The sequence below is a fragment of the Helianthus annuus genome, chromosome 2 (assembly GCF_002127325.2).
Source record: "Helianthus annuus cultivar XRQ/B chromosome 2, HanXRQr2.0-SUNRISE, whole genome shotgun sequence".
Lineage (NCBI taxonomy): Eukaryota > Viridiplantae > Streptophyta > Magnoliopsida > Asterales > Asteraceae > Helianthus > Helianthus annuus.
Window position 1 is genome coordinate 155,696,357 of NC_035434.2, and position 11,993 is coordinate 155,708,349.

The window sequence follows — 11,993 nt, forward strand, 5'->3', positions numbered from 1 at the left end:
AGTCTGAAGGCTCTCAAAACTGGCTAGCCTAACAAATGAAGTAAAACCAACTTTAAATACTCTAGATAGCCCATGCCCCACATGGGCTCACCATGAGCCGGCCTGGCCCACATGACCCAAATAGCCTTTTATGGCCCAAATCCTATATCTAACTTACCCAATTATTTCACAACATCATCATTTGAGCAGAAGTTTTAAAGCCTCACAAATGAAGTAAAAACAACTTTAAATACTCTAGATAACCCATGCCCCACATGGGCACCCCATGAGCCAGCCTGGTCCACATGGCCTTAGGCATGACCTAAATAGCCTTTTATGGCCCAAATCCTATATCTAACTTACCCAATTATTTCACAACATCATCATTTGCAGCAGAAGTACAACCAATACAATTGGTAGCAGCCTGCAGTCAGGGGTGGACCTACCCGTTGGGGTGGGTGGGCAACCGCACCCCTTGAAAAAAATATTTTTAGGGTTAAATTTCACACAAAGTCTCGATCGCACCCCTTGGAAAATTTCAACCGCACCCCTTGGAAAATTTCAACCCTCCCCCCCCCCCCCAGAAAAAAATCTTATAACAGCACCACTTTTATGATAATTTTTCAAAACATTTGGGTCGGTTTTATTTTTGCAAACATTTATTTTTGCAAACATGATCTCCTTCACAATCATCATTCTCACTATCTCAATCTTCAATCTCTACTTTGTCTTCACATGAAGTAGAAGCATGAGAATTATTCACACACACAAATTTAGGAGTAATTTATTTTAAGAGTAAATTACAAGTTTTGTCCTTTATGTTTACATCAAATTGCAGGCGTTGTCCTTTTAGCCAAAAAGTTTACAGGTGGTGTCCTTAACCTTTCAAAATCTTGCACGTTTTGTCCTTTAAGCCAAACATCTCAGTTAATTCTTGTCATGTGCAATGCACATGAGGGTACAATGGTCTTTTTTCTCTCTCAACCCTTTCTATTTCCCCCATTTACAACCCTCACCAACCCCTCAATTCATCTCTATCAAAAATCCAGCCATCGTATTCCTTTTCACTCTTTTTCTTCATCATTTTTTTCTCACAACATAAGGATTCTAAGAACTGTTGGATCAATGATTATTTTCAGGTCACCGGAATCTAAGAGAATACTCTTTTGCAAGGTTGGTTCTTTGTTCAAAGACTCAAACTTTGGTGAAGATGAATCATGTAGAATGTTGATAGGTGAGCACACTCATTTACTGGACCAGTTCTTTTGTCCTATTACTGCAGGTATTTGTTGTTGCTCGTTTACCGATTATTTGATTTGTGAGATTGTCGCTGAAGGTGTATAGATTTTGTCTAAATGCATGTTTTATTTGCACATATATTAATCTAAGATGGTGAATTTCAAGTTAGAATTGATTAAAATCAACGAACTTAAGGATCTAAAAGCAATAAGTTTAGTGGATGGTGATTTGGCCAAAAGACGAGGGACAGCGTTTTGATAATGTAACTAAGAACAGGCTGAAGTTGTCGGGTTATAAATGGGGGAAATAGAAAAGGTTGAGATGGAAAGAGACCATTGTACCCTCATGTGCATTGCACATGACAAGAATTAACTGAGATTTCTAACCAGGTTTGACCTAAAGGACAAAACGTGCAAAATTTTGGAAGATTAAGGACACCGCCTGTAAACTTTTGACCAAAAAGACAACGCCTGCAATTTGATGTAAATATAAAGGACAAAACTTGTATTTTAAAGTTCCTATCCCAACATTTGTTTTAACCTCAGCTAGTTTCCTAAACCTAGAATATTCTAAGTCTGCCTCATCGTCTTCAGAAGGAGGCATACTAGTATAATTATCATTAAATGGTAGGGGAACCCGTGCATACCCAACTCCAGGCTTTTTGTTTCCCTTTAATTGCCTGTCCACAATGTTTTTTGGCTAGTTTATTTGACACTCCAAATTTATTAAATTTGAATTCAGCAGTTTCAAACTTAGCCTCAGCCTTTTTAAGTTCATTGGTTAGCAATTCTATCTTGTGTTTTGCAACATCATACACACACATGTTATTTGACTAAGATCATTATACAATCTATTTATGTCATTCTTTTGTGCTTCTACCATATATTTTAAAATTTTATTGTTTTTAAACAAATGCTAGTTTGATGTTTTAGCCATAGGTCATGCTTCATGCTTGTTAGAAACTAACAATACTTCATTCTTCATCTAACCCTGTTTCTTGATTTAAATCCAAATTATCATAGTTTTGTAAGCAAACATTTATTTGCAACAAAGGGTTTCTTATCCACATGAACACCGGGTACTTCTGAGTACTAGTACTCAAAAATATAATTTGAATTTATTTTAACATTTAATGATCAGTCAAATTTTCAATAATGGTTAATTGTTTTTATTTTTTTAATTTTTTTTATTTTTTAAGAGTTAAATGCCCGGATAGTCCCTGTGGTTTGGCCTTTTTTCACCTTTAGTCTCTAACTTTCTAAAATTACCTCTATAGTCCCCAACTTTTCAATTTCCGTTCCCGGATAGTCCCTGAAGCGGACGAAAGTTAGTTTTTGGTCTTAAGTGACTGTGAAATTACCTAAATACCCTTTATATTAAAAAGGGATAAATAAAACATTTAAAGATAAATTTAAACTTAAGTGGGCCCCACCTAAATCACCACCCACCTCTTCTTCATCCCAACACCACCTGCAACCACCCACCTTCACCATCATCTTCAACCTCATCCACCACTCTTCCACCACCGGCCCTTTGTCCTGTTCCTGAAAAATTCCTAGAATAATTTCAGTATTTACTCTGCTTTTACAACATAGATCAGTCAATTAACTAGATACTCATTCTTCAATCCTGCACTAATTACCTTACAATAGCTTTGTGGGTGTTGAAATTTCTGATTTTAATTGCTTAATACAGTTCATATTTAGAAAGTATAAATGAAGATGAAACCTGAATTTAAGGGATTAGTCTGTGGTCACAATTTCCTAAGCAACTCTATTTTGTAGGGAATAAGCTCAGTTCTATGACTTCCGATGCTGGTAATGAGAACTGCCTCGGGTGGGCAGCAAGGGATCCATCTGGATTTCTATCACCTTACAAGTTCAACCGCAGGTCTGCTTCTATTCTATCACTTTTATTTAAATAACTGAAGATTTAATCATCTTTGACTAAATTCAACAGGGATGTTGGTGCTGATGATGTTTCAATAACCATTACACACTATGGTGTTTGTTATGTGGATGTTTGCAGGGGAATTATGCAGGAACAGGACAAAGGGGCGGTGGTGGAAGAGTGGTGCATGAGGTTGAAGATGATGGTGAGGGTGGGTGGTTGCAGGTGGTGTTGGGATGAAGAAGAGGTGGGTGGTGATTTAGGTGGGGCCCACTTAAGTTTAAATTTATCTTTAAATGTTTTATTTATCTTTTTTTAATATGAAGGGAATTTAGGTAATTTCACACTCACTTAACATCAAAAACTAACTCCCATCCATGCCAAGGACTATCCGGGAACGAAAATTGAAAAGTTAGGGACTATAGAGGTAATTTTAGAAAGTTAGGGACTAAAGGCGAAAAAAGACCAAACCACAGGGACTATTTAACTCTTTTTTTAAACTCTTTTAAGAAACAATATATTTTTATATTTTTGGTTTTTATGAAAAACAAAACACTATTTTTGTATTTTTTTTATTTTTTAACTTTTATATGAAAATAGAAACTGAAACACAAATAAACATAAAAATTAACTGAACTGTGACAATATACAATTACATTTACAATGGGGTCAAATCGTTGTAGGATAGACCGAAGAATATTTTTCATCACAAATTTACTTAGACTGATCTATGTGATTATCAATATGTTTGTCCATTTAAAATTTTTCTTTAAACCTTCCTTATACAATCATCTATGATTTTTTATCATGTTTTATGCATTAGTTATGATCTAAAGTGGGTCCCACACAAGTCGTAGAACATATTCAGTACATTCTATCAAGCATGACGTAGTTTCCCTATCACATATTTTCAAAGTATCTGCACTAGAATCTGAAATCTTATCTAGGACTGGGTTGAGAAAATAACATAATAGATCATATTTAGAGACGTTATAATATATAGATCAAATTCTTTCTCAAATAATTTAGGTTTAATGGTTTTGGACACTAGAGGGTCTCTTTTGTTTTTCCCATTGACATCTTTTTGGACGCACATGGTCTCTTTTGGTGTTTTAATTGATCTAAAAGCACATTGGCTTTGAACAACAAACAACTAGGTCTCCGCTTTCACGAAACATAAGCTGACTTGTTAAGCATCAAGTCTTTGTTTCCACAAAACAGAGGAGATACCGGAATGTTTTTAGATTCGATTTTAGACCCTAGAACAAACACAGTGTGTATCCGGACATCACACAAGCAGTCAAATAGAACTTGTACTAATTCTAAGTGATGTCCCCACTAGACTCATACATCGGATTCCATCATGGCACAAGACAACTTATTTTCCAAATCAAAACAGAGCCTATCAATATATCACATTAGATCCTAGTTTTTTTTTTTCAATTTAATGCCTTACATGTGTTAGTCTCACCCACAAATGAACAATTACATCAGTCCCATATGATGCAACAAACAATTTTTGTCTTTTTCTGTATACCACTTATTTCTCCTCCTAAATTTGTGTATAAACTTTGCACAAATTTATTTAAGAATGAAAACATCATGTACAAACAAAGAAAACTATTTTTGTTCTTTTTGCATAACCATTCCATCATTAAATTTAAAACCAGACATTTTTTTAAATTAATGTACCATATTTAATTGTACATTTCTTGCTGATCTTACCTCTCGTATATGCTTCAAAGGAAACATATCATCTATTAAAAGCTTTAAAATTATGTAACAGAGAAATGTCACCCGTTATATCCCTAGAACAACCACTATCAACATTGCAGAGATTGTTAACAGTTCCTCCTTGGTTGTCCCTAAACAAACAAAGAGATTAGTTAAAAATAGATAGCAAGGCCATCGTGGTCCTGGTTAATCCTCAAGCATCAATATAACACACTTCCTACAAACACATGTCCTTATCATTTTCAAAGATTGGGGATACTACTTTTTTGTTTAGCATTCCAAACTTGTTTTGGTTTAACAAACGTCTTAGTTTCTTTTTCTGAAACCGTTGGTTTACTTACAACTTTTAATTTAGAAATTGATTTTTGTTGTTTATGTAAGCTCTGTTTGTTCTTAGTAGTATTCCAATCACCATTAGAAAGTTTAACCTTTGGGTTCACATTCTTCATTGCCTTAGATTTTTCAACCTTCATTGGTTTGGAATAACATTTTTTCTTTGGTGTAACCCTCTGATTTTTGTGCATAATAGGGTACACAAGGACGATATGTACAATTTCTTGCAATATGACCAACTATGCCACAATTGTAACATGTTTGCTTCTTTGCGTAAGGAGCCTAACCTAAACAGCCTGACCATAAAGATGATGAAGAATGTGAATGATAAAATCTATCGCTTCTGGAATGATTTTCACATATTCTATTTGAAGGGTTTTCAACCTTTCTGTTCTTTTGAGCATGGTTTTGCTCGAACCTCTGTATTAAATTCATCTTTAAAATGATGCTTAGTTGATACACTTGTTTTTCGAACAAAGTAGGTTTTGAAACCTTGTTGTCGTTCTCATCTGCCCTGCACTCTTTATTAGCTAATAATTTAAATCATATTTTGCATATTTACCATTCACTGCATGCTTAACAAAAACAATTTTAGAAACGTCTTTCACTTTATAAGACTTAACGGTATGCTTAGGTACAACATACTTCTCAGTTTTAGCATTTTACAATGGTATAGAGAAATGAGAAAAATGCTCGGATAGTCCTTGTGGTTTGTCTATTTTTCACCTTTAGTCCCTAACTTTCTAAAATTACAACTATAGTCCCCAACTTTTGCAATTTCGTTCCCGGATAGTCCCTAACGCGGATGAGGGTTAGTTTTTGCTGTTAAGTGGATGTAAAATGACCAAAATGTCACACCCCCAAATTCCACCATGCAGAGTATCACCGCTTGGAGGCGTGACATGACCAGGATCGAGCCACTAATCGTATTGAACAACGTATTTAATTAAACAAAACCAACCACAATACAATTGGTGACCAAAAGCTAGTTAACCAAGTTTAAATTAAACAGCGGAAGCATAAACGTAGTTCCCAATAGCATAAGTTCATAGTTTATAAGTTTAAAGTCCAAGCGTAAGTTTAATAAGTTCATAAGGATTTAAATATTAAGCACGGAACATAACAGTCCGTATCCCACAACGACTCCTTCCCCGTGCAAGCTCCAAGCATTTAACGACCTGTAAGGCATGTAACAACGAGTCAACAACAAAGTTGAGTAAGTTCACGTTTGGTTGTTTAGTTTTAAGTTGTTTCCGAAAACGTGGTTTGTCTTTCGTTGGCGTAATTGCCGTGGGGGTTACCCCGTAGCTGAAAGTAAAATTTATCAGTTCATTCTTTATTACCCAAACCATATCCATGATCAGTGGGGGCTTCCCCATGTGAACCACTAGACCGTACCATATCGACTACTAACGCAAATAAGTTTGCCCTACATCAGTGTCTATCATCACTAACAGTTTGCCATAGTCCATTAGTACACGCCCGTCCGACTGGCACGGTGTGAAGTTTGTTAAACCTAATAGCGCTATTAACTAATGACCCGCTCGCCATTGGCCTCGGCGATTAAGTCGATATAAATTGAGGGACTTCATGATAGAGTTTTGTCTAGTAAGCTTTAAGGTTGTTGTCCTACCCAAGGAGGACGAACGTACGTATTCTACCCAAGGAGAATATGCAGGATTAATATTGGCATCCTACCTATGGAGGATGGCGGTACATATCTTACCCAAGGAGGATATGTAGGTTCCATTTTAGTTCTTTAACCCATTCCCAAACCACCGGGAATCCCATGCCTTAGAAAGTGTGTGAACTCACCTCGGTTGCTCGGTTTGACTCTCAAAAATAGCTAACAGTCAAGGTCGGTCAATCACGTCCTAGTATGATTACCACTTAGTTTATTAGTGACTTCAAATAAGCACGAAATTCCTACATGCATCTACCACATAACATGCATCACTGTAACGGTTTATGCCCATATAAGCCTCCCATCTATTCCCGTTCATAAGCAAGCATACGACATTGCACATAACACTTTTATTGACATATAACATGTTAGATTATTCTCAGATAACCTACCCGACGTTTAGACACGCAAATCACCACTTATGTCGTTTCAGCTTTAATCTTCAAAACCGGGCTGTTTTGGGGGATTTTAATAAAATAGTTAACTTGTTCCAAAAATTCCCAACTTTTTACAGAAGGTCTTAAACGATCCAAATATTATTGTGTAAAAATATCGGGATCTAATTCATCACCAATATTTTATAAAAAAAAATCATTTTCCGGACTGCAATCAGATTCATCTTTTTCTGATTGCAGTCCACGGAATAATTTATTTAAAATTCCTCGTAAGTCCGATTTACGAAATTCCAGTGGGAGAATTACAAATACATCGGTGGTCATTTACAGTACAAATTTCATGACCTGACTCTACACATAATACAAGTTATGACGAAAAACAGAACGCTTATTTTCAGCAGTAAAAATGCAGCTTGAGCTGCTGTTACAAAACGGGTCTTTAAAAATAGTAAACGAAGCCCAAAAATTATGATTCCAGTGCCATTAGAACCATATTTCATAATACATAAATCTAGACTTCAGAAAATGAGTTTTTCGTTAAGTTACGGTCTGGTTACAGCCAACTGAAGTTGGCTGTAAACACCAACCAGCCCCTGTTTTCAGCTTTTTAATATTCAAATGCGAGTTATATTGGTTCCGTTAACATGTTTAGAGATCAATAGCGACATTTGACATCAACATTAGCAAGTAAATCATCAAGTAATCAATAACATGTTCACTACAACATCCCACTACAACATTTCATCATGTAAATCTTCATGTAACTTTTATGTTCATCTTTTTAGTGTTCTAGTAAAATACAACATACTACACTTTTTAACCTACTCGAAATGTAAGTAAACTAAGGTAGATCAATACTTACAACTAGCACAAGGCTAGGGGAGAATCTATGGTGAAAAGATGATGAGAATGATGATGAACAAGCAAGAACCAAGTCCTTTTGAAGCTTCTACAAGTTGCAATCTTCTTGTATCACCCTTGAAGCTTAAATGGAACTTGATAAATGGAAGATGATGGTGGTTTAGTGGTGGTGATGGGGGCGGTTTGGGGGGACCGAAAATGAGAGAGAGAGTGAGGAATGAGAGAGGTGAATCTATGGAATGATATGTTGTAAGGGTGCCATACTTATAATGATAGTTCTAATATTTTGGCAAGTCTTGTAAGTAACCAATCTTATAAAATAATGGTATATAATCTAATCAAATATATGAAGTATGGAGGATGATTTGTGGGTCCACAAGGGAACCAATTTTCGGTTGGGGGGAGGGGGGCTTGAATGAAACTTTTTTTGCAACTAGTAGGTAAGAACTAGTTAGAATCCAAGTATCTATTTAGGGGGTGTTATGGTATACGGGGATCATGACTAGCCAAAAATAATTAAACAGTGGGTTCGACAAGTATTTGGTGTCTCGGGTAATGTCCGGTTGTTCGATCGGATACTGTTCCGTTAAATTGTTTAATTGTTCCGTAAGGTGTCTTATATATATATTTTTGTAACACAATTAATTCCTAACACTTAGGAAAATACCTTTTAGTAAATTTTCTGCACATGACTAGTAGGTTAACAAGCACATGTAAGCATGACACAGAAATCAGGAAACAGTTAAGTAATTCAACACAATCACCAAGCACTTTAATTATCATTAAATAATTGTACGGATACATGAAATTACGAGGGCTATCACACAAAATACCCCTACTGTTAAATAATAATTTTACTCAAAGTCAACATCCCATCTCCACTGCCATGATGCTCCCGACCTATATCTCCGTTCCCTCACGCACTCCCCTAATCAACACAACCAGGTCACTCACTCTCTTCACTCTTGTTCTCTTATTCAAATCCCTTTATTGTTATTATTATTTGATTGTTAAAGCGTGTGTATGTTTATGTGTGATTGTGTTACTTCAGTGTGCGGAGATTTAGGGCTAAAATGTCGTCGGAGATGGTGACACAGGTTGAGAGTCCTACCGTGGTATGTGTTTATTTTTGTGTTGTTGAATTGTATAATTTTGATTGAGGTTATAGAATTAGGTCAAAATAGGATGGTAAACCTGATTATGTGTGAGGATTAGTGATGTGTGTGACTGAAAGTGAAATGTTGTGGTGTCTGTAATTACAGCTTGGATTTGGTGGAGTGGGGGTGGATCTGTTGGCTACTGTGGCGGCGTTTCCTAATCCGGATGATAAGATCCGAAGCACCAGCTTGAAGGTACTCGCTGTAGATGAGGTGTAAATGGATTATCAATGTTTCCAGTGGCGGATCTTGCCCGTTGAACATGCCAGGGTCGAAAGACACGGGCACTAAAAAAAGGTCTGGCAAGCCCGGGCCAAACTTAGTATATATAAAAAATTTCGATCGAAATGCGGAAAATTAACATTACGGCCGAAAAACTTGCCCGGGTCGTGGCCTTGCCATAAGCCTTCTAAGAACCGCCTCTGAATGTTTCAATAGTTTGTGAATCATTTGTATCAATAATTGGTGAGGTATTCAGTGGTCAAGAGTATATCTATGTGACATTATTGACTGATATTTTGTTTTTGGATGTTTAAAACTAAGAGGTAAAGAATGTTTGAAATGTTTCCTGCAACTATGTAATGAATTGTTGTGTTGTGTTAGGTTTCCGATCGCCGAAGGGAAGCCTCCAGTTCATAGTTATGGCGGCGATGATGGTAGCTGGTGGTGGGGCTGCTGTTGATGGTGGTGATGGAGCTGGCTTTGACTGATGGCGGCAGTAATGGTAGAGGTGTAGTTATGGTGGTTGGAGGGGTTTAAGGAGATGGGGATGTTGACTTTGATTGATATTATTATTTAACAGTAGGGGTATTTTGGACATTTCACATCTACTTAACACCAAAAACTAACCTCAATCCGTACCAGGGACTATCCGGGAACGAAATTTTAATAGTTGGGGACTATAACTGTAATTTTAGAAAGTTAGGGACTAAAGGTGAAAAATGAGCAAACCACAGGGGCTCTCCAGGCATTTTTCTCGCAAAAATATTTTCTATTTTCTCACAAGCATCTTTTGTCACACAAGTATCATTTTTCACATCATCATCATTTGCAGCAGAAGTTTTAACAACACCTTTTTTATCATAAATTTTCAAAACATTTGGGTCAGTTTTATTTTTGCAATCTTAATCTCCTTCACAATCATCATTCTCACTATCTCAATCTTCAATCTCTACTTTGTCTGCACATAAAATTATTCACACACACAAATTTAGGAGTAATTTCTTTTAAAGTTCCTATCCCAAATTTCTTTTAAAGTTCCTATCCCAACATTTGTTTTGACCTCAGCTAGTTTCCCAAACCTAGAATAATCCAAGTCTGCCTCACCGTCTTCCGAAGGAGGCATACTAGTATAATTATCATTAAATGGTGTGGGACCCGTGCCTGTCTACAATGTTTTTGGCTAGTTTATTTGACATTCTAGCCTCTGCCTTTTTAAGTTCATTGGTTAGCAATTCTATACTGTGTTTTGCAACATCATACACACACATGTTATTTGACTTAGATCATTATACAATCTATTTATGTCATTCTTTTGTACTTCTACCTTATATTTTAAAATTTAATTGTTTTTAAACCAAGGGTTAGGATATAATAGGAAGTTTATTTGTCTAGTAAGGCTAGGAAGTAATCTTGACCAACAATAGATTTAATCAATAGCTAAAATTAGGGGAGGGGGTGGTCACTAGTGATAAAATTTCATCACTCACAATATCCAATCATGTTTCGCCATGTCAGCAACCATTTTTCCATCACTCACAACCTTTTTTAGTGGGGGTGGTCATCACTCACCACCACACCCAACAATTTCCCCCCAACCAACAACTACCCTCACAAAATAATATCATCACGACGTTCAAAAAATAACGAAATCGGCCCACGTTAAACTATCACGCGTGAAATTGAGAGGTGGCGGAGGGAACTTTTGTTTTCCACGCGTTGATTTTATCCTATCACGCGTTGATAATCAACCGCCCCGCCTGACCTAAAATGAATGAAATTGAAGATCAAAAAAGAGGCGCGTGGGTTGTGTAAGGGTATTCTAGTCACTCCACCACAATAGTTTCCCCCTCCTCCAATTCCCTATTTTTTAAACGTTAATAACTCTTTCATACGACATTATTTTTTTTATAAAAATTGCACCAAAAAAACGAGTGTGTTTTTATCTTTAAAACGAGTATACTATTGCTATATTTTCGAAAAAAAAAATCGAAAACCCAGTTGCGTAAAACGCAATGGAAAAAAAACCTAAAAATGACATTTTTCTAAAACGTAGTGCACCAAAAACACAAAGAAATGTCTTATTTGTAAAACGCAATGGCCAGAAAACATAAAGAAATGTCTTATTTCTAAAACGCAATAGCCTAAAAACACAAAAGAAAGTGTACTTTCTAAAACGCAATGCACTGAAAACACATAAAAATGTGTTTACCTAAAACGCAATGCACAAAAAACACAAACAAATGTCTTATTTCTAAAACGCAATGGCCAGAAAACACTTAAAATGTCTGTTTTCTAAAACGCAATGGACTGAAAACACATAAAAATGTGTTTTTACCTAAAACGCAATGCACCAAAAAAACAAAGAAATATCTTACTTATAAAACGCAATGGCCAGAAAACACTTAAAATGTTTCATTTCTAAAACACAATGGCCTAAAAAACAAAAGAAAGTATTCTCTCTAAAACGCAATGGACTGAAAACACCTAAAAATGTGTTTT

General features: G+C 36.0%; 1 protein-coding gene across 3 annotated transcripts; it reads left to right on the top strand.

The window, feature by feature from the left end:
* The first annotated feature begins 971 nt into the window (after positions 1–971).
* On the top strand, positions 972–3,477 carry LOC110907044. Of its 3 annotated transcripts, none has more exons than XM_022152078.2 (3): positions 972–1,261; positions 3,003–3,108; positions 3,178–3,477. In XM_022152078.2, exons 1-3 carry the CDS (start codon positions 1,105–1,107, stop codon positions 3,425–3,427), a joined length of 513 nt encoding a protein of 170 aa, XP_022007770.1. In that variant the 5' UTR covers positions 972–1,104; the 3' UTR covers positions 3,428–3,477. The 3 variants fall into 3 exon arrangements, with proteins under 3 accessions (XP_022007770.1, XP_022007777.1, XP_022007782.1); XM_022152085.2 differs by having other exon boundaries at positions 972–1,213; XM_022152090.2 differs by having other exon boundaries at positions 3,247–3,475.
* Positions 3,478–11,993: the final 8,516 nt, after the last annotated feature.